This window comes from Halichoeres trimaculatus, unplaced genomic scaffold (assembly GCF_033239565.1).
Source record: "Halichoeres trimaculatus isolate MK-OKI-2021-1 unplaced genomic scaffold, fHalTri1.1 fHalTri1_scaffold_5, whole genome shotgun sequence".
Classification (NCBI taxonomy): domain Eukaryota; kingdom Metazoa; phylum Chordata; class Actinopteri; order Labriformes; family Labridae; genus Halichoeres; species Halichoeres trimaculatus.
In genome coordinates, this window is record NW_027437183.1 from 338,896 (window position 1) to 361,822 (window position 22,927).

At 45.3% G+C, this 22,927-nt stretch overlaps 1 protein-coding gene across 1 annotated transcript in view; it reads left to right on the top strand.

Annotated features, from left to right (window-relative positions):
* Positions 1–20,086, top strand: part of mmp11a (matrix metallopeptidase 11a) — a 29,908-nt gene extending 9,822 nt beyond the window's left edge. Inside the window, exons 2-8 of the mRNA XM_074670802.1 lie at positions 6,732–6,958; positions 10,775–10,918; positions 13,069–13,202; positions 15,023–15,264; positions 17,680–17,884; positions 18,652–18,912; positions 19,562–20,086. Of these exons, the coding sequence (XP_074526903.1) occupies positions 6,732–6,958; positions 10,775–10,918; positions 13,069–13,202; positions 15,023–15,264; positions 17,680–17,884; positions 18,652–18,912; positions 19,562–19,680 (1,332 nt within the window). The 3' untranslated portion in view covers positions 19,681–20,086. The remainder of the gene's footprint in view (positions 1–6,731; positions 6,959–10,774; positions 10,919–13,068; positions 13,203–15,022; positions 15,265–17,679; positions 17,885–18,651; positions 18,913–19,561) is intronic.
* Positions 20,087–22,927: the final 2,841 nt, after the last annotated feature.

The window sequence follows — 22,927 nt, forward strand, 5'->3', positions numbered from 1 at the left end:
CTCTCTGTCCTCCTTCAGCTGTTTCTCTGTCCTCCTTCAGCTGTCTCTCTGTCCTCCTTCAGCTGTCTCTCTGTCCTCCTTCAGCTGTTCCTCTGTCCTCCTTCAGCTGTTCCTCTGTCCTCCTTCAGCTGTTTCTCTGTCCTCCTTCAGCTGTTTCTCTGTCCTCCTTCAGCTGTTTCTCTGTCCTCCTTCAGCTGTTTCTCTGTCCTCCTTCAGCTGTCTCTCTGTCCTCCTTCAGCTGTTTCTCTGTCCTCCTTCAGCTGTCTCTCTGTCCTCCTTCAGCTGTCTCTCTGTCCTCCTTCAGCTGTTTCTCTGTCCTCCTTCAGCTGTTTCTCTGTCCTCCTTCAGCTGTCTCTCTGTCCTCCTTCAGCTGTTTCTCTGTCCTCCTTCAGCTGTCTCTCTGTCCTCCTTCAGCTGTTTCTCTGTCCTCCTTCAGCTGTTTCTCTGTCCTCCTTCAGCTGTCTCTCTGTCCTCCTTCAGCTGTCTCTCTGTCCTCCTTCAGCTGTCTCTCTGTCCTCCTTCAGCTGTTTCTCTGTCCTCCTTCAGCTGTCTCTCTGTCCTCCTTCAGCTGTCTCTCTGTCCTCCTTCAGCCAGATGAAGCTGGATAGTCTCCGTGTTGTGGTTTGAACTTGAACCTTAAAGTGAAACCTGTCTGGAGTCAGTAACATTGACGGTTTTACTCGACTGCAGGGTCAGACGGGTCAGATAATCCATTTGACACACAGGCAGGGGGGTCTGGGGGGTCAGGGGGGTCGGGCGGTCTAGGAGGGGCTCAGCTCTCTAACCACAGGTTTTGGTTTTCCTCTCCCTCTTTGAAATGACAGAGGCGGCTCCCCGTGCACCCACACTCACAATTAGGCCGAGTTTTATGGTGGTGGAGGCCGACACGCCCTCCTGCTCACCTCTCTGATTGGGATCAGACGGCGTGTTTCAGACTAAACGCTCTCATTTAGAGACCGAGCCAGCTCCTGACCCTGGAGTCAGAGTTCAGACCTGAAGTCCTGAAAAAAAACACACAAACAGTGGTTTATTCCTATCACTAAAATCACTTTGGTTTAGATTTTTCTGGAAACAAACCAACAGGGCACAGCAGGTCTATCAGAGCTCCAAAGTTTGTATGATCAACCTTCAATCGTACACCTAGCTCTGAGCAGCTGTTAAATCCTCCATCAAATCCTGTGTTAAAGGCTGTTTAGACAATCAAATGTAAACAAACAGAAACACTGATTGGATAAATGGAGGGAAAACAAAGCCAGTGTGTTTTGTGCTTTGTGATACTGTCTCTTTAAGGCTCCCTGTGCCACAACCACCTTCACTCTGATTGGCCAGCCCTCTGGAAGCCTGTCAGAGGCAGAGATATGGGCAGGCCTTGGTGTTTGAGGCCCGTTCCTCCAGCATGAGCCAGTAAGAAGACCCTAGGATTAAGGTGGTCATGGGGCCCCGGGCTGCTCTTGTTAAGGGCCCCCTCTCGTAGATCATGCTATCACACAGATACACACTCCAGGCAGTGTCGCCAGATCTCATGATAGAAATAAACGACCAGCTCTGAGGAATCAAGCCCAAAAACAAGCCCAACAGGGGACTCGCCACGACAGACTTCTTAAAAACAATAAAAATATTTATTTTTGTTTGCAGTAAATTGGTGGTAAACACAGTCAACATTTAAACATTAAATAACTTATTTTTAAACCTTGATTTAAAGAAAATACATTAGCATTATACATAAATAACAGCAAACTGGCAATAAACAGTCAACATAAAAAATTAGATAATATAGTGTTTCTTTGCGAAATATAATTAAATTAAATTAAATATATTAAAATAATTAAATTAAATAGAATAAATTAAAATAGTTAAATTAAATAGAATATATTGCAATAAATAATTAAATATAGTATATTGAAAAAATTAAATTAAACAAAATATATTAGAATAATTAAATTAAAATAATTAGAATAAATAATGATAAATATTTCTTGTTGTTTTGAGGAGCTGAGAGAGCCCACAGCCTGTGACTGACGAGGTTTGAAAGTGACTTTACAGAAAAACAAACTCAAAGTCAGATAAAATGAGCAGACCTGGTAACTATGCTAAAAGCACCAACACCATTAAACAAATCACTGAGTGTGGTCACATGGGCACCTGTTGATTGGACAGGCAGAATATTTACGTTTCCAAAAACAGTCTGACCAATCACACATAGGGCCCTAGGCTGCAGCCCAGGTGAGTCTGTACATCCTATAATGGATCTCACAAAGACGTAAATTTGATCAGTTTACAGACAGATTCAGGGATGTCTATAAGATATGTGTGTACACTCAGTCTGAACATCCACAGGGAAAGCTGAACCCCCGTCTTTAACCTCTCACTTCAACCCACATTCAGCAAAATTCCCAAATTCCTCCCCACAGCATGAACTCGGTGTCCTCTGCAGGCCTGCATAGGTTCACTCGACCTTCTTGTGTAAATAAATGTAAAGAAGCAAACAAACAGACCAAATTCCACCGTCTTTATGTTAGCCAGCAGCTCCAGGTCCACAGCCTGCCGACTGATACGCCTCTGAGCTGCTTTACACCTGGATACACTCGTTTCTTATCTGAAGGCAGATAGCAGAGCCACAGGAGGAGAGTCAGAGAAAGAGCTGAACCAGCTTTCAGACTCCTTCAGCTCATCATAACAACGCTAACAACGCTAACAACGCTAACAAGCCTTTTTCCAGAGTCTGTCAGACGGGAACAGAAACGCTCCCCCCTAATGTGAGTAAGTGCTCTGTGCAACAATACGAGCAGCTCAATCTGCTCCAAACAAAGTCAGACGCAGGAGGCGGGGGGGGGGGTGGGGGGTGGAGGTGGGGGGTGGGGGTGTGTACTGTTTGCTCTGGGATCCAGACCCATCAGTCACCGGGTTTCTGCAGGCTGGAGCACATTCCTCGAGTCCTGCTGGGTTTTGTTCCCCTTAACCTTCAGCAGGGACACGGAGGCGTCCTGCAGCGCCGGGCGAGCCGCAGGCCGGATTAAACCCCACAGCACCAGGGTGACTTCTTTCAGCCGGGTTTCTGAGCCAGGGGGATTTGTTTAAAACCCTGGGTTTAATTCTGTTAATAGTTTCCCATTTGTTTACAATCCTCTCTGTGTATTTCCTGATCTGCTCCTCACAAAACAGACGTTCAGGTTTAAACCCAAACATCATCATCTGTCATCGTCTGGATTACAGCTACGCTTTCTCCTTTCACTCACAGCCTTCACCTCCACGCTGCTCAGGGGCTGTGTGCACTTTCCAAACTATTTCACATTCAATAAAGTGGAGTGTTAACAACTGCAGTTCCACAAGTGTCCACTGGGGGCTGGCTCTAGAAACACTAGAAAAGGGCAGAGCAGTGAAGCTAAGACAAGCCTGAAGCCTCTGAGCAACGATTAAACATCCTAAAGTCATAAAGAGGGAGTACTGTGCTTTTTGGCCTTTATTCTGGCCCTCTGCAGCTCCCGTAGTCTCATTTACAGCCCCTAGAAAAACTGCATTTTTCTTGAACTGGTGTTTTAGAAAACTATTTATCAGCCACCGTCTGAAACACTTTGTTTTATCTTCTTAATCAAGTTATGGTTATTTTAATCCTTATTTAATTGAGGTAGTGTGATTAAGTTTTTATTTAAATGAATTTTAATTTTGATGCTTTGATCCAGACCAACAGTAACTCATGTTTTTCCACCTGTAACTTGTCAAAGTGCACTGGAACAAACTTTTCTATGCACTCCGACTCGTGCCTAAACAATATGGCAGCCTCCATGGCATTAGCTAGTTTTCAGTGCATTAATCAATACAAAATTTGTCTCAATCTAACGACAAACACTGTAAGATATAAAGTCTAAGCCTCTGTTACCTTATGCACCGTTTCCCCTCCTCCGTTTCACTCAAATGAGTACGTTTCAGGCTTCTTTGGTGACTGAAATGATGAAGAGTTATGCTAATAATGTCTGGTAATGTCTTCCATGTTGGTTTGTTGACATCCCAGAATTCCTTGTGCTCAAACCAGGGTCAGAATTTGTCATGAACACTTATTTCTGGATTACAGGTTGTCTGGGACGCAGCATGAGTTTAGGCCAAACTGTTTTGACAGGGTTAGCTTAATTCTTTAGCAACGATATAGGGGGAAAAAAACACAACTAAACCCAAAGACAGGTAACCCATAACTTTGAACCTGGTCAGATTGACTTAAAACCTTCCTGAACGGTCAGTTAGTTGTGTTAACACCAGAAACCACAGGGATGAGTACTGTCTCTTTAAGGCTTTCTGCGCCACAAACCCCCCTCACTCTGATTGGCCAGTCCACCCGAGGCCTGTTGTGGGTGGAACCATGGGTACCCTAATGTGATGACATCATCAGTTTACAGACAGATTCAGGGATTTCTACACTTTATGAACACAAAGAGGTTGGAAAGTCTGCACACGCTCAGTCTGAACATCCAGGATTGATTCTTTATGTTCATGTTTAAAGCATGAGGAAGTAGAATACCCCCTCTTTAAACTAAAAACCTTTAGCATTGGTGTTTCTGAGGAGACACAGACAGAGAGGCTGAATCTTTCTCTTGTTCGGACAGACTGAGCGCTGACTGCTGACCTCGCTGACACCACACTGACTGACTGACTCAGATAATGTAATAATTCAGAAAGAGAAACAAACAGGAAGCATCAGAGGAAAGCTCAGGGAGGTCATTTAGCGATACGAGCGCGGCGCTGCAGATGTGGTTTGGGTCACAGCTCCAGGACTGACTCAGATGGCTCGGCGCTGCTCTCTGTAATTTGGCGCGGTGGAAATGAGCAAAGCCATTTCCTCTGGATCCGTGAGGAGGGGGTGATGATAACGGGACACCCTGGGACCTTAAACTGGGGCAGACACGCAGGGACCTGAGTGTGTGCTGTCGTGTAAATCAGAGAAACCGCTGGAAATAATGCTGAGTCATGAAAACCAAAGGTACAGGTCTTTACCTGGATCTGTACGTCCTTTATCTACGCCCTCTTTCACACAGACAGTCCTGAACAGTTCCTGTTTCAGAAAACTTTTGTTCCTCTCCTTCTTCATCCTCAGATGATTTTACACACATCATGTTAAACATTTCTCTGATCACATGATGCCACTGTCACCATCCCTGTCCTCTCACTAATGGTTACAGATTGGTACTGATCAGATTTTATTTATACTAATGTCCTTATTGATTCTGTTTATTGATCTGATTCTGTATTCATTCCCTGATCAATTCCTCTGGTGAATTTTCTCTGTACAGAAAGTAGATTTACAGGTTTTCTGTCAACAACATTAAATTGAGTTTAGAAGTGAATAAATATTTGGATCTGGATTTCTCTGGATGTAAATAAACAGAATAAGTAGAAATGTCATGTGATGTGACGTTGATGTACTGTTTTGTTATATATCATTGGCTCAAGTAGGCCATCTAGTGTCTGGAAGTGGTAAAAGCAATATTCTGAGCTGTTTGGAACCTAGTTATGAAGTTATGAAGCCATCATGAGCCTGCACCTAACTTTTCTTTCATTTACCAGTTTTTTTTTTTGGACTTTTCGTATTATGATATATGCTAACCGCTAGCATATCAAAGCAATTTTCTATGTATGTTAGTATCAAGGTAGCGCTATTTCATTTATATCATTTTTGGTAGATAAGAAGATGTTAACCATATTGAATAAATTGAATATGAAGCTCCTGTGAAAGAGTAATGTTAATTTTTTGTTTGTTCAGTAAAACTTTCAGCTAAAAATCCAGAGTCAGAATTCTTTTGGGAAATGTTATCGGTCCACTAAGCTATGATAGCTGCAGCAGACTAGTTGACGTAAGGTCCCGCAGCTCCGACAAAGTTCAAAGCATTGTTAGGCACAAAGGCTAAGGATATTGATGAATTGAAACATTTCTTATCCATTCCCAACAGAAACTGCTTATATGTTATTGACTCAAGTAGGCCATCTAGTGTCTGGAAGTGGTTAACGCAGTATTCTGAGCTGTTTGGAACCTTGCCATAGTTATGAAGCCGCCATGAGCCTGTACCTAACTTTTCTTTCATTTACCTGTTGGAATTTCGACTTTTCATATTTTGATGTATGCTAAACTCTAGCATATCAATGCAATTTCACATGTACGTTAGCATCAAGCTAGCGCTATTTCGTTTTTATCATTTTTGGAAAATAAGGAGATGTTTACCATATTGAATGAATTGAATATGAAGCTCCTGTGAGAGAGTAATGTTCATTTTTTTTGTGTTCAGTAAAACTCTGAGCTGAAAATCCAGAGTCAGAGTTCTTTTGGGAAACGTTATCTAACTGCTAAGCTACGATAGCTGCAGCAGACTAGTCGATGTAAGGTCCCGCAGCTCCAACAAAGTTCAACAGTATAGATGGATTTAAACATTTCGTATAGATTCCCAACAGGAACTGTTTTTTTTTTTAATCCCATCCCTACTAACCGTAAATTTACCTGAATTTTTTCTGCTTTATTAACGAGAAAATCTTGTTTTTTCTTCAGACAAAACCATAAAAAAAGTGTTTTTTTATTTTAGAATCAGAAACAGAATTTTAATGTCAATCTTTGAATTCATTTTCTCTTTTCTTTGACTAATTGGTCAGTGTGTCCCACGCCTTTCCTGAACATTTGTTCTGACTTTGACTGAGTTTTGGTTAAACATGATGAGTCATATAAATAATAAGACAGTGGGTCGTTGTCCTTCCAGGTTTCTGAAAAGTACCCGGAGCTGAAGAAGAGGGGGAAGGCTCCTCATCCTCAGGACTTGGTGAAGGAGGCCAGCTTCCCGACCAACACCTCCAACACCTGGAACCGGCCTCGCTGCGGCGTCCCGGACTACCCCGCTCAGAGGGAGGTCCACTATCGAGGACGACAGAGACAGAGGCGCTTCGTCCTGTACGGAGGACGTCTGGAGAAGACAGACCTCACGTACAGGTAAGACGACCTTCAGACTTCACACAGGTCATAAAACCAGCTCACAGAGGACGTGCAGGTCGGTTAAAGGGCCCGGGTATTAAGTCCTGAGCCTCTGATGGAACAAAGTGAGCTGCTTTTCTACGTCTCTGGGGGTCTCTTCATGGTCCACATCTCTACAGTTCATTAAAACTGGCGGGGGGGGGACCTACCACAGACTGTCCCTTTAAGCGCTCACAGCGACACCTGACAGGGCGCTGTGGTTAACCACGGAGGCTCAGCCTCTGCCTGAGCTAACCAAAGCACCGTGCCTTTAAATCTCTGCAGCATGATCCTCTGAGCCCCTTTGTTTACGTCTCAACAACCAACGCTTTGCCCTGAGAGTCTGAGGAGCAAGCTGCGGCCTGACACCTCCTCCTGCTGAGTCAGCGAGGAGACTTAACGGCTTTCACGGTCGTTAGCGGAGCAGAGGAGGAGCTCTGAGGAGGAGCAGAGGAGGAGCAGAGGAGGAGCAGAGGAGGAGCTCTGAGGAGGAGCAGAGGAGGAGCAGAGAAGGAGGAGCTCTGAGGAGGAGCAGAGGAGGAGCAGAGGAGGAGCAGAGGAGGAGCAGAGGAGGAGCAGAGAAGGAGGAGCTCTGAGGAGGAGCAGAGGAGGAGCAGAGGAGGAGCAGAGGAGGAGCAGAGGAGGAGCAGAGAAGGAGGAGCTCTGAGGAGGAGCAGAGCTGCAGGGGTTGAGCTCTTCATGGAGCTGGATCAGAGGAACAGAGGACCTTTGTTTCCTGTTTCAGTCTGAACTTCTCTCACTTCTGTCTCACACGGAGCGACACTTTGTTTCTTATTGACAAACGTGTTTTACAGTTTGATAAGTTCAGCTCGCTCTGACTCAGCAGGAAAACTGCAGCTTGGAGTTCAGAGCCAGAGACACGAGCTGAGGTGTGAAAATAACAGGTTACCTGTTTGATTCTCAGAGATGTGGGTCGGATGAGTCACACTCAGAGAATTTATCTTTAATCTACTTTAATACGTCTGTTACTCACCCTGAGCTCTCGGCATTTTCCACTGAACTGATTCTTCTGTTTGTTCTCATCCAAACTGAGACTGAAGATTAGGGATTGGTACCAAACCAGGTACTTTTAGGTCCCGACCGGGTACCAGTTCACTAAAAATCAAAGGCACCATGTCTAGGTACCTAAACACATCATTGTGACTGTGAGGGAGTGGAAGAGTAGGAGATTTTCCTACTGGCCATGAACACAACATTGTCAGGCTATATTAAGAGAAATCAGTCTGTTAAATTAAAACAAAACTTTGAGAGTTTATTTTTAAAAAATGTCATCATTTGCTCAATGACACCTGCCAATCATCAGTGACACTTGCCAGTATGTTCACAGGTGGAAAGGGTAAGTGTCGCCCTGTACCCAACAGGCCTCCAGAGAGCTGGCCAATCAGAGGGAAGGGGTTTGTGGAGCAGGGAGCCTTAAAGAGACAGAGCAGCTGAAACAAAGTGTTTCAGACAAAGGCTGAAATAACCGGAGAGAGAAAAAAAGAGATTTGTAAGAGCTATAAATCATGTGGAGACACCAGGGGTTGCTAGAGGGACAGAATAACCAGAGAGAAGAACAATACCCCGCTTTAATGTCTTGAAAGTTTTCTGAAATATTCAGGAGCGCATGTGAAAAATAAGAGATCTTGGGACTAATTCAAGCTCTAATTTTACTGAAAATGTTCCTCTTCACTAAAACCACATTTCCCATAATCCCTGCTGCCTGCTCTGCCTTATGACACACAGATCATGTAACTCTCTGCGCTGGACTGACTGAAACAGCATCTCCAGTTTGTTTTTATCCAGAAATGACCAAAATAACCAGTTTAACTTCTAACGTTTCAGGAAAGGCTGCTGCTCATGTTCAGAGTTAACGTCTCCAGGTTGAAGGAGCTGTGTCTGATTTTAGTCCATAAACTTTTTATTGTACTGAAAGTGTTTGTCATGTTTTTATCTCAGCCAAACGTCTGACCTCAATCAGAGAAATATTTAACCAGGCTGTGCCCCGAGCTCAAACACCTCCCTCCTAATCTCATTAATTTACATGCTCCATCTTGTTTGCAGTGTTTTGGGACTGACATGTTGGAACAATCATGTTTTAAAGAGCCAGGTCTGCAGGTTTGGTTCAGTGTGCCAAACTGAAGCCTGTGCTCACCCAGAGCAATTAGCAACCAGCTTTACAGCTGAGGAGGAACCTGACAGGTCCTGACAGCTCTGCAGCCACACCACAGTGTTTGTTAACGACTCAGCGCTGTATGCAGATCAGGACAACATCCCACTCAGGATCAGACCAATCAGGGAGCAGAACAACATCCCACTCAGGATCAGACCAATCAGAGCCCAGAACAACATCCCACTCAGGATCAGACCAATCAGAGCCCAGAACAACATCCCACTCAGGATCAGACCAATCAGAGCACAGAACAACATCCCACTCAGGATCCCACCAATCAGAGCACAGGACAACATCCCACTCAGGATCAGACCAATCAGAGCCCAGAACAACATCCCACTCAGGATCAGACCAATCAGAGCGCAGAACAACATCCCACTCAGGATCAGACCAATCAGAGCGCAGAACAACATCCCACTCAGGATCAGACCAATCAGAGCCCAGAACAACATCCCACTCAGGATCAGACCAATCAGAGCGCAGAACAACATCCCACTCAGGATCAGACCAATCAGAGCGCAGAACAACATCCCACTCAGGATCAGACCAATCAGAGCGCAGAACAACATCCCACTCAGGATCAGACCAATCAGAGCGCAGCAGTCCACCTGTTTTCATCCTGATACAGACGCCTGGGCTGAGAGTGTCTCTGACCCTGAAACCGACCGGCGTCCTGAGTCAAAGTGGTCACTCACAGGCCGAGCTGGTCCAGACCTGATCCAGCTCTGACTATAAGCCTCATCAAAAAGGAAAGATTAGAGTGTACTCCTAAAAATAAAGACGGTGTTGAACCCCAGACCTCAGCTGGTGGATGACAAAAAAGAAAAGCACAACAGAAACTTAGCTAAAATTATGTTATGGTGCTCGATATGAGCCACAGTCAACGGATCAGTCCAGAAAAATGTCTTGTTTTATGTTATTTTCTTAAAAAAAGGTCTGAATTTCTGTAACAAGTAAATAAAATCTGCTGATGGAACAAAAACAAACTGTTAAAAACTTTTCTTAAAACTAGAATGATGTCTTAACACAAGAAACTTTTTTTATGTTCATTGGCAGATTTTTTAAAAACTTTTTTAAAGTAATTCAGACCTCATTTAGTCTCTAAATAACTTGACACAAGACATTTTTCTGGACTGCTCAGGTGAATGTGGCTCAGATTGAGTCCAGAAAGACATTTTTACAGTAAATTAGACAAAAACTCTTGATAAGGTTTCAGTTTTTTCAGTGAGGAGCCTGATCACCAGAGGCTCGACCTCCCAGACTACTTTTAGACCCTGGGTCTGAGCGGCAGGTCTGCTGATGAGACCATCTGATATAAGACAAGAATAAAAGTCATCACCCTCCATGTTTGAGGAGGTTTCCTGTCTCTGCTCTCTCTGGGCGGTGTTATCTCTGAGGACGGGGAGGAAACCATGATGGGATGTTTTGTTGGCGAGCCTGAGGGCTTCAGTAACTGCTCACCTTCCTGCTCCTCAGATCAGATCAGAGGGAGGCCTGCGCCGCTGGTGGTCCCCCTGTAACCTGTGTGTGTGTTTGTGTGTGTGTGTGTGTGTGTGTGTGTGTGTGTGTGTGTGTGTGTGTGTGTGTGTGTGTGTGTGTGTGTGTGTGTGTGACACCTGCAGGATCGTCCGCTTCCCCTGGCAGCTGGGCGAGGAAAAGGTTCGCCGTGTGTTTCGGGAAGCGCTGAAGATCTGGAGTGACGTCACGCCGCTCACCTTCACGGAGGTCCACAGCGGGAAGGCCGACATCCGCATCGACTTCACCAGGTGGGAGAAATGAGTCAGGAAATACCTGGAAAAACAGCAAAACAAAAAAGGAATGGAAGCAAAATATTCACATTTAATATCACACCAACAGACCCCAGATGTTACAGAGTTTTTCTGATTTTACCGGAACAAACAAAAACATTTAAATCCACACAAAGACAGAGTCGGCTGACTTCAGACTAACACAAACATCAGATAATGACCTCAGGAGATTAATACGGGCTCTGTGTCTTTAAAACAGCTGTTTTTGTCATAATGTCGTCTGTTAATCACAGTTTTGATCTGATCTCTGTGACGCTGCTCGCTCTGTGTCGGCTGATGTCAGATAAACTCCAGAAAAGACAGATTCAAAGGAAGTGACTCAGTTATCTGCGGATGATTGACGTAAGATTAGAAACAAGCGCCAAACAACCAGCAGCTCCAGGACAGAAAAACATCTTTAAGATTTTTTATAACACTGACAAACTAAAAACACATCGTTAAGTAATGTGTCCACAGCGTGACAGAGCGGAGACGTACCAGAGGAGGATCTGGTGGAGTCTGACTCTCAGAGACCAGCAGAGCAGAAATACAAGACTTCAGTTGTTGCTGGATGCTGGAGCTCGATGTATTCATCACACTGACTGAATCAAACATGGACGTAGTCTCTGCTACGTCACCGTCTGTTCCTGATGCAGAGTGAAAATGTAGATCTTTGGCGGCGGCCATATTGGATATGACACAGGCTTTGAGCTTCCTGTCTAACAGCTACAGGGCGCCTGGTGGTCACATGAGCTGAGCTGTGTCTCTGATTGGATAATCAAACGAAAGAAAAAAATTCACCCTCCCTCAGCCGAGCGGATTATGAGAAAGTCAAACACAGTCGGTTAAATCAGCCGTTAGAAAATGAACGTACCAAGTGCTGAGATGGAGCTGCTGCAGATCCTGTGGCTGACATCGAAAAAGTAGAGCTCGACTTTCTCAAAATCACTTCCTCCAACTTTTAATTTGCCGCTTCCTGGGGGTGGGAGAGTGAATTTGCATATCAGCTAAAAATTTAGAAATCTTGGATAAATATTTCGAATGAAAACTAAATGTTTAGAAACGTAGCTAAATATCTGGAATCAGGACATTCATAAAATAAAAAATAAAAACAAATAAAATACAATTAATTCAATAAAATTCAACATTTAGATAAAAAAGTTAATTCATATAAAATATTTGACAAATATATTTCACAAATATTTCTCTGAATCTGCAGAAAAACTGATGTTTTAGAGCTAAATGTGGAGAAATGATGTTATTTGTAGTGTGTTAAAACTCATTTAAAATTAATATACATCAGTGTCAAATCCTGTATGCAAAATCAAACGGACTGATGCTAACACAGGTGGTTATCAAGAATATATTTCTTTAGATTTCTAGAAAAATGTTTAAATCTACAGAAAATGTGTTTTTAATGTTGTTACAGTCTGTTTTTTGTCTTGGTGTGAACTTGGTTTCTGGTCTTTCTGCAGCCAGACTCAGTCAGATCCTCCATGAACAGAAACTTTTAGCACATTAGCATAGCTTCATTTTTACTAACCAGATTAATCAAGTTTCTTAAAATTCAAATGTCTTTACACAAGAAATTAAAGAAACATGTTTCCCTTACTCCATTCATTTTGTCTTTTGAGATCTTAAAATTAAATTATTTTCTCGACCTTTGAGGTGAATGTGGCTCATGTTAAATCTAACGAGACATGTTTAACTAAAAAAAAAACACATAAACACTTTAATTCTGCTTTTTCTAAATAAAAAATGATCCAATGTCAACACAAGTGTTTTATTCTGAAAATCAACCTGATGTCTAACGAGGTCCTGACCAGTCAGGGCCACCGTAACTTTTTATGTAACTTTTTTCTTTCCTCACAGACAGATTTTTTCCTGTAAATCCGGCGTCTGTCTCTGAACATCTCTAACTTTATTAATAAAGCCCGTTTTATCCTCATAAACGACAGTTTTCAGACTCCTCAGGTGAACCTCTCCTGATTTTATGAATGACGGATTTAAAAGTCAAATACTGGTCTCACAGACTTTAGCTCCTCTGTGTTGGTGTCAGACCTGAGGAACCGGTACCAGCCCACCTGTGGTTCTTTGTTTCTCAGAGCGTTTGATTTATTCACCTTCAGGTACTGGCACGGAGACAACCTTCCCTTCGACGGCCCGGGTGGGATCCTGGCTCACGCGTTCTTCCCCAAAACCCACAGAGAGGGCGACATCCACTTCGACTACGACGAGTCCTGGACCCTGGGGAACCACATGGGTGAGAGACGGGACGTTTCTCTTTCTGTTCCTCTCTCTGTTCCTCTTTCTGCTCCTCTTTCTGCTCCTCTTTCTGTTCCTCTTTCTGCTCCTCTTTCTGTTCCTCTTTCTGCTCCTCTTTCTGCTCCTCTTTCTGTTCCTCTTTCTGCTCCTCTTTCTGTTCCTCTTTCTGCTCCTCTTTCTGCTCCTCTTTCTGCTCCTCTCTCTGCTCCTCTTTCTGCTCCTCTTTCTGCTCCTCTCTCTGCTCCTCTTTCTGTTCCTCTTTCTGTTCCCTTTTCTGTTCCCTTTTCTGTTCCCTTTTCTGTTCCTCTTTCTGCTCCTCTTTCTGCTCCTCTTTCTGCTCCTCTTTCTGTTCCTCTGTTCCTCTTTCTGCACCTCTTTCTGTTCCATTTTTTCTGTTCCTCTTTCTGTTCCTCTTTCTGCTCCTCTTTCCGTTCCTCTTTCTGTTCCTCTTTCTGTTCCCTTTTTGTTCCCTTTTCTGCTCCTGTCTCTGCTCCTCTCTCTGCTCCTCTTTCTGCTCCTCTTTCTGCTCCTCTCTCTGCTCCTCTCTCTGCTCCTCTTTCTGCTCCTCTTTCTGCTCCTCTCTCTGCTCCTCTCTCTGCTCCTCTTTCTGCTCCTCTTTCTGCTCCTCTCTCTGCTCCTCTCTCTGCTCCTCTTTCTGCTCCTCTCTCTGCTCCTCTCTCTGCTCCTCTCTCTGCTCCTCTTTCTGCTCCTCTCTCTGCTCCTCTCTCTGCTCCTCTTTCTGCTCCTCTTTCTGCTCCTCTCTCTGCTCCTCTCTCTGCTCCTCTTTCTGCTCCTCTCTCTGCTCCTCTCTCTGTTCCTCTCTCTGCTCCTCTTTCTGCTCCTCTCTCTGCTCCTCTCTCTGCTCCTCTCTCTGCTCCTCTTTCTGCTCCTCTCTCTGCTCCTCTCTCTGCTCCTCTTTCTGCTCCTCTCTCTGCTCCTCTCTCTGCTCCTCTCTCTGCTCCTCTTTCTGCTCCTCTTTCTGCTCCTCTCTCTGTTCCTCTGCTCCTCTTTCTGTTCCTCTGTTCCTCTCTCTGCTCCTCTCTCTGCTCCTCTCTCTGCTCCTCTCTCTGCTCCTCTTTCTGCTCCTCTCTCTGCTCCTCTCTCTGCTCCTCTCTCTGCTCCTCTCTCTGCTCCTCTTTCTGCTCCTCTTTCTGCTCCTCTCTCTGTTCCTCTGCTCCTCTTTCTGTTCCTCTGTTCCTCTCTCTGCTCCTCTCTCTGCTCCTCTCTCTGCTCCTCTCTCTGCTCCTCTTTCTGCTCCTCTTTCTGCTCCTCTTTCTGTTCCTCTTTCTGTTCCTCTCTCTGTTCCTCTCTCTGCTCCTCTCTCTGCTCCTCTTTCTGCTCCTCTTTCTGCTCCTCTTTCTGTTCCTCTTTCTGTTCCTCTCTCTGTTCCTCTCTCTGCTCCTCTCTCTGCTCCTCTTTCTGCTCCTCTTTCTGCTCCTCTTTCTGTTCCTCTTTCTGCTCCTCTCTCTGCTCCTCTCTGCTCCTCTCAGGTTTTAGTGAATATGAAAAAGTGAATATAAAGCAGGTCTGTGCTGACACGATTACAGAGAATTTAAGGTTTATCACAAAAGAAACATTTGAAGGTGATGGATGAACATACAAAAACTTAAAGGCTGAGAATAACGTGGCGTGGGCTTCAGAGGAGCTCAGACAGGTAAACAGGTAACTGAGCACAGGTGAGTCAGCAGGCACAGGAAGCTTTAAAGTCCTCATCCATGACTCAGATCAGCTCAGGAGCTTAATCCTCTCCGTCTGCAGCTCCTCAGCTCACAGTAAACTGTTCTCAGACCCTGTGTGAACCAGGTGTGTCCCCCACAGGTACGGACCTCCTGCAGGTCGCTGCCCATGAGTTCGGGCACGTCCTGGGCCTGCAGCACTCCCGCGAGCCGGGGGCCATCATGTCCGCCTACTACTCCTTCTCCTACCCGCTAAGGCTGAGCGAGGACGACAAGCAGGGCATCCAGTACCTGTACGGGACTCACCCTCAGGTGATCCCGTCACCTCCTCCACCGCCACCACCGCCGCCGCCAAACCCTGAGACCAACGAGATCATGACGAGTGTGAGTGGATTCAGAAACAAACACAGAGAAAGTTCACAGGAGGATCGGAGGAGTTAGAGTTTGAAATGACACACGAGCAAAAAATGAGGAGACGAAGGTCTGATCAAACGTTTCATCACACGATGAAACACATCAGAGCATGTCAGGGTGTCAGGGTGTCAGCGCATCAGGGTGTCAGCGCGTCAGGGTGTCAGCGTGTCAGGGTGTCAGGGTGTCAGCATGTCAGCGCATCAGGGTGTCAGCGTGTCAGGGTGTCAGGGTGTCAGGGTGTCAGCATGTCAGCATGTCAGGGTGTCAGCGTGTCAGGGTGTCAGGGTGTCAGCATGTCAGCGCATCAGGGTGTCAGCGTGTCAGGGTGTCAGCACGTCAGGGTGTCAGCATGTCAGCGTGTCAGGGTGTCAGGGTGTCAGCATGTCAGCATGTCAGGGTGTCAGAGCGTCAGGGTGTAAGCGTGTCAGGGTGTCAGCATGTCAGCATGTCAGGGTGTCAGCACGTCAGCACGTCAGCATGTCAGCACGTCAGGGTGTCAGGGTGTCAGCAGGTCTGACCAAGCGTCTTCACAGTTTAATCATTTTAACTGAATCATGACCCTGAAGAATCCCATCACACAGCCCTCAGAGATGTTTCTGATCGCTCCATGTTTGTAGAAACTAAAGGGTGAACCCCTCAGATAGAAATCTCTCCCTCTGGATTCTTTAAATCAACACTTTGAAGAGACGAGCTCCAGAGACAGAGAGGATCAGAGGAAGAGAGTTCCGGAACGTTACATCATCAAGCTCTCTGTCCACAGACACTGTCTGGAGGAACATTCTAGAATGTCTTTTTATTGATCATGACATACTTTTCTGATGAGGAGATTATGACCATAGACCACAGAAACATGGACGTCATCTCGCTCCACTCAAAGTGAGGACGCCACAGAAACTGCCCACAACCAGCCCACAGTCAGCAGTTATTCTGCAGTGGTCTGTTCAAACTTGAGAGTCTATCAATAAAATGAAGAGCCAGGTTACGTTAGTTCTGCTTGGTGAGGTTGGAGTTGGTAGATGAGCTCTGGTAGGACAGAACCAGGATTCACTAACGTTACACGTTACAGACACGTCTCAGAGCACCGGGCTGTGAGGAGAGAGAAATATAGCAGCTGCTAAGCTACGCTACAAACTGACAAAGTTAGTTTGTTGACAGGTTAGCCTACAGATACGTCACAGCACTGGCTGACGATAGCGCTACATTTAGCCGGCTGCTACATTTGCTTGATGTCACGTTGTATCCAGTTAAAAGTTTGACTTGAACAAAGAAAATTTGTTTTGATCTGATCTCCACAAAACAAACACACACCTCGCTAAAAATCATTTACCACAGTGTGAGGAGACTCCGGGCCAGAAGGTGGCGAGGGAGAGCAACTAAAACAGATCCTCCGCACAGCATCTTTAAAAACTTGATAGAAATGTTTCTCTCATCCTTATGCTGTGGTGAGATGTTATTGTGTCAAAGTTTTTTTTTCTGAAAAGTTTCTTTTTCATTGGTTATTGCAGGTTAAAAACAAGACTTTACGTCATCTTTAACGATGATTGACAGCTGACGCTCTTGTGTAGTTTTTCTGGGGTTAGTAAGAGGATAGTAAGATACGTCAGGAGGGCGAGCCAAGCAGAGATTAGACTCTCAGAAGACATACATATATGGCCTTTGTTGCTGACGTACTGCCCTCTCCTGGTCAGGTGCTGTAGTGCAGTTACTTTTATTTCTTCTTCATACGTCACTGGTCTGATTTGAACCACCTTTACGGGACTTTAGACGGTGATGGACTCACAGGGATCATGTAAACCCTGAAGAGTGGTTCTCTGAGTTTTGGGGTGAACAGGGTCAGAGTTTTCCAGAAACAGCCTCCAACAGTTTTTGCTTTGATTGACCCAGAAAAAAGAAACGCTGCAGAGGAGGACGATACTTTGTCATGCGTCTGACCGTAAATGACAGAGTGAGGGTTTATGGTAATGACAGAATGAAGCAGCTCGTTGATGTTTGCTGAACAATGGAGCTCAGAGGAAAAATCCACGGGGGAAATGTTTTTATGATCAGTCTGTTTGTGAGACTCTGTTGTTACAGAGGGAAACAGAAACGCTCAGCTTTAAACTTAAAGACGAGAGGTTTCTGTGGTTCAGTGAACATCTTTAAAGTGTGTGAGTGATTTTAGAGAAAACATGATGGATGAAGGTCAGAGACAAACTGTCATCCCTGAAGTTTCTTCTGGTTTTCTCATAAAGTTTGTAACTGAGCCGGTTTTTAAAAAATAAAACCCTCCCCCCTGATTTAGACCCTGTCAGACCCTAAACGTCTCTTTAACACGCCAATAAAAGCCCCTCACGCTTCCCTCTGCTCTCACATGTGGAAACCAACACGTGATGTGTCTCCCTGCAGCCCGACGCCTGCCAGACGGACTTTGATGCCGTGTCCATGATCCGGGGGGAGCTGTTCTTCTTCAAGGCGGGCTACGTGTGGCGGATCAGGGACGGGCATCTGGAGAGCGGCTACCCGGCGCTGGCGTCCCGTCACTGGAGGGGGATTCCCGACCACGTCGACGCCGCCTTTGAAGACAAGTCAGGAAACATTTGGTTCTTCCAAGGTGAGCAGAGATCGGATCAGCCGCGTTAAGGCGGGGTTAAAGAGGCGGGGTTAAAGAGGCGGGGTTAAAGAGGCGGGGTTAAAGAGGCGGGGCCTGCTGATGGACCCAGAGCCCAGGAACTGATGCTCCTCTGAGTCCTTCAGGGAGACTTCCTCTAGGTTAAAAACCAAATCCAGGTTTGTTTTTCCCTCTGAGCGTCCTCAAACAGCCAGGGCGTCTGCTAAACATTAAAACTCCCTGGACCCTGAACCAGACCTGGATCCATCCGTACGCTGGCGCTGGTTCCTCTTATGAGCTCATCTCAGACAGCCTTTAATCAGGATTAATCAGGGTAAAGCACATTTTGGCACAGGCAGATCATCGGCAGGGATCAGACTTCTGGTCCCAGCTCTGAAAACGACTTTTGAAATAAGAAATAATGAAAGAAAAAGTTTTGGAAAGGTGAAAAAATCTTTATAATTTGATGCAGCTGTAAAAAAAAAGCTCGTTTCTCTGCTGCTCATACGTTTGTTTATGAACTGTGAGCTGAAAACATGAGCTCTCCACAGCCAGAGTAAAAACCTGCACCTTTCAGAAACCAGTTTCAGGATTCTGACCAGGAGGTCGAGCTGACGACGAGGCCTCAAACCAACGTCTGTGTGTCTTTGAGTGATATCAGCGCATCAGGAGAAACAAACAGAGCCCGTCTCTGTCTCAGTCTGAGGAGGAGGAAAACGCTGCTGAGCTGTTTCACTGACTCATCCACTGCTCCACGTCTCCCCCTGCAGGCGAGAGCTACTGGGTGTTTGATGCTGAGCGGCAGATCCGAGGACCAGAGTCCATCAGGAGTCTGGGTTTGTCGGTGTCGGGGATCCAGGCGGCGCTTCGCTGGGGCCACGACTCCAACTACAACACCTACATCTTCAGGTCGGGGAGCTACTGGAGGTTCAGCCCCCGGGAGAACCGGGTGGAGTCGGTGTACCCACGCAGCATGCAGGACTGGAGCGGCATCCCCAACGACGTGGACGCCACCTTCAGGGACATCTATGGTACGGTCCAGACGGGTTGACGGGTCCAGAGCTGCTGTTTGGGTTTAAAGAGGTTAAAGAGGTTAAAGAGGGTTAAAGAGGTTAAAGAGGGTTAAAGAGGGTTAAAGAGGTTAAAGAGGGTTAAGAGGTTAAAGAGGGTTAAAGAGGTTAAAGAGGGTTAAAGAGGTTAAAGAGGGTTAAAGAGGTTAAAGAGGATTAAAGAGGTTAAAGAGGTTAAAGAGGGTTTAAAGAGGGTTAAAGAGGTTTAAAGAGGTTAAAGAGTTTAAATAGGTTAAAGAGGTTCAAGAGGGTTTAAAGAGGGTTAAAGAGGGTTAAAGAGGGTTAAAGAGGGTTTAAAGAGGGTTAAAGAGGTTAAAGAGGTTAAAGAGGTTAAAGAGGGTTTAAAGAGGGTTAAAGAGGTTAAAGAGGGTTAAAGAGGGTTAAAGAGGTTAAAGAGGGTTAAAGAGGGTTAAAGAGGGTTTAAAGAGGTTAAAGAGGGTTAAAGAGGTTAAAGAGGGTTAAAGAGGTTAAAGAGGGTTAAAGAGGTTAAAAAGGTTAAAGAGGGTTAAAGAGGGTTAAAGAGGGTTAAAGAGGTTAAAGAGGTTAAAGAGGGTTAAAGAGGGTTAAAGAGGGGTCATTCACTCAGTCTGTCTGTGTCCTCCATCCTCAGGCTACGCCCACTTCATCCGAGGTCGACAGTACTGGAAGTTTGACCCTGTGGGGATGAACTCGTTGGAGGGTTACCCTCGATACGTGGGCGTGGACTTCTTCGGCTGCAGAAACGTTTGAGCCTGACCCAGAGGCTCAGACTGAACTGTTTTTTATGGAGAGGAGTTTGTGGGACAGAGACGAGGACGAGGACACGGAGGGGGACTTCCTTTAAACCTGTTGAACGCGCTTCACTCCACTCACTGACGCTCAGAGCATCCTCACCTTCTCTCAGGAAAACCTGCGTATACTTCCTCAGACGTGGCTCCTCCTGTGCAGCTACACTCATATTTATTTGCACGTTTGGCGTCCGTCAGGCTGAGGTCAGGGCTCTGTGTCAGAGACGTGAACGGCGCCCCCTCTCTCTGTCTTTGAGCCTGATCAGAGATTTCACCTCTCAGTGACTGTTTTTCTTCCCGTGTTTCTGATCCTGGGTGGACGCGCTGGTCCTCCAGTGTTTGCAGACTGACATCAAAGCTGAAGTTTCATCAGACGGATTCAGACAGATTCAGACAGATAAAGACAGATTCAGACAGATTCAGACAGATAAAGACAGATTCAGACAGATTCAGACGGATTCAGACAGATTCAGACCTGAGCTGCTGATCTTTGGTTTTAATGCTGCAGCTTTAACCAGAGCAGATCCAGATGATCCTGATCCCCTTCAGTCCAGACCGGTTTACACCTGATCAGGTTCAGGATGAAGGAACCAGACCTGCTCGTGTCACTCTGGGCAGGTTTGAGAGACGACCTCTATGACCTCTTTGACCTCTAAACCTACCTGAAGAATGTTAGCTACAATGCTAAACATTATCTTCTCTGAAGAGGTGTCCAACCCCAACAACAGATGCCACAAAAAGAAGGTCTCTGATTGGTCAGAGCAGGGATCAGGGACAGTTTATTCTCATCTTTTGATAATAACAGATAAACATTGAGCACAGATTCTCATACCTGAATCTGTCTCCAGAGGAAAGAAAAAAGAGCTGCTGAAAGATTATAGTAAAGGTACAAGCAGTAAAAAATCCTTTGTGTTTTTTTTTAATAAATGGAGGATTCCATGGTCAGGATTTTGGCTTCAATCTTAAAGTTCTAGAATTCTAACTTTTGATCCCAGAGTTCTCTGATTCCAATTTGATTCTAATGTTCTAGAATTTTGGATGAAACATCAGAGCACCAGCTTTTTAACTTTAATCTGAGAGTTTCAGAATTCAAATTTAATGTCAAAGATCTAGAATTCAAGGATTTACAATTTAAACTTAATCTTGGGGTTCAGGAAAAGAAACTTAAACCTCAGGGTTCTGGAATTCTAGTTTGAAGCTCAGAGTTGTAGATTTCTGACTCTAAACTCAGTGATCCGGATCAGGGGTCTGCAACCTTTACTGTCAGAAGAGCCGTTCTGCCTGCTGCCACCAAAGAAATTTGAAATGAATTTAAGGTTGAATTCGCAGGCCTGTCCAGTCCTTGACTTGTCTGTGTGAAGTTAATAAACCTGTGCATCAGTAGCTCAGTCCACAGGGACGTGGCTCTGTAACCAGAGGGTTGCTGGTTCAAGTCCAAGCATGGACTAAGATTGGGATTTGGGCTGATAGCTGGAGAGGTGTGGACAGGTCCTTAGCACTGTTGAGGTGCCCTTGAGCAAGGTACTAAACCCCCTAACTGCTCAATGTTATAATTCACTTTGGACAAAGGATCTGCTCAGTGAAACTGTAAATGATTAAACTAAAAACGATCACTGTGAGACATTAAAAACACACAGCAGCAGTTCAGCAGTGATCCACTCATGAGGACGTTCCTCTTCAGTTTGGACTTATCAGTGAACGCTATGTGTCAGGCCAGAGGGAGACGCCACAGAGAGGCTCCAGAGACCCCTGATCCAGATCTTAGACTTTATTTCCAGGGTCCTGGACTCCTGACTTAATTTTGATGATCTAGATTATTATTATGTTTTTTTTTTTGCCGTTGGTCTTTTAATTCTAGAACTCTGGCTTTGATAGTTCTGGATTTTTTTTTTCTTTTTAGAATTAATTTTTAGAGTTTGGAGTTTTACATCAGGACTCCAAAATTCCTTGAAAAAAAACCCAGAACTCCTCATTTTGTCTCCTCCTGTTTCTTCAGTCCTGTCGTTCACTCTTGGATACAGAACACTGAGCTCAGAAATAAAACCACGATAACAACAACAAACAAAGATGTAACAGTATTTGCTCAGACATGTTTTGGTTATAGAAGTGTTAAAGTGTTAAAGTGTTGAAGTCCTCCTGTGGATCTCTCCACCCTGCAGCGGGGAAACAGACTCTAAAGGAGGTAAAATCTTCTTCATGTCAGGATCAGGTCTTCATGTCCCTCTGCTCACTGAGCGGGAGCTGCTGGTCTCCCTCAGACTGATCAGTCCAGGTCTTACTGATGGGCTCAGGGTAGACCAGCAGATCCCTTTAGGTCTGATTTTGATCCTTTGGGAAGAGGATGAGGAGGGTGAGGACTAGTTTTTTGTTCAGTCGTATTTCCTCACAGATCCTCTGGTTGTAAAGTGTGAGGTCTTAAAGAAACCAGGTGGTAAAGTTCCTCTGAGCTCCTCTGAGTCCAGATTTGATGTCACTCTTCAAACACGGCGAGGCTCGCTCCTCTCTGCAGTCGTCTGTGGCTCCACAGCGCCACCATGCTGCAGGAGGAGAGCGCTGCTCCCTCATGAAGTGTTGTGTTACTGTCACATGGTGCTGTATTCAGGTCAATCAGCGTGGTGCGTTCAGGGTCCTGCTCAGGCCGAGGCGCTCTTCAGGTGTGTGTTTCCTCAGTGCAGGACGCTGACGGCTCAGCTCTCTCCTCATCCAGACGTCTCCGCGCTCAGGTGTTATCTCTGAACTCTGACAGGTGTTTATCCTCTGCTGAGCTGAAGCCTGCTGTACATACATGTTCTTTATGTTTTACTCTCATGTAACCTGTATGCTGTATGTTCAAACACGTTTACTTTCTAATAAAACTGTAACCTGTCCACCAAACGGCTGCTTCAGTCTGCACCAATCACAGCGGGTTATCTAACCATAGAGACTCAAACAAGAGACACTTTAAGTTTGAATTCATGAAAAGTCTTTAAAACTCTTTTTTCCAGTTTTATATCATAAAAAATAAACGACCTGTAGCTTTAATGAAGCATTTTTAAGTGCTGTGTGGTAACTGGGCCCCTGCAGTGTGTGTGTCTTACCTGTAAAGTCCTCCTCTGTCCCTGCAGCGCCTCCTCATGCTGACGCAGCAGTCTGCAGCTCCTGTCCACATTCCAGCGTAACGACAGCGCCGTGCGTCTGTGCGTCTGTTTGTTTGTTCTCAGACGGTCGGC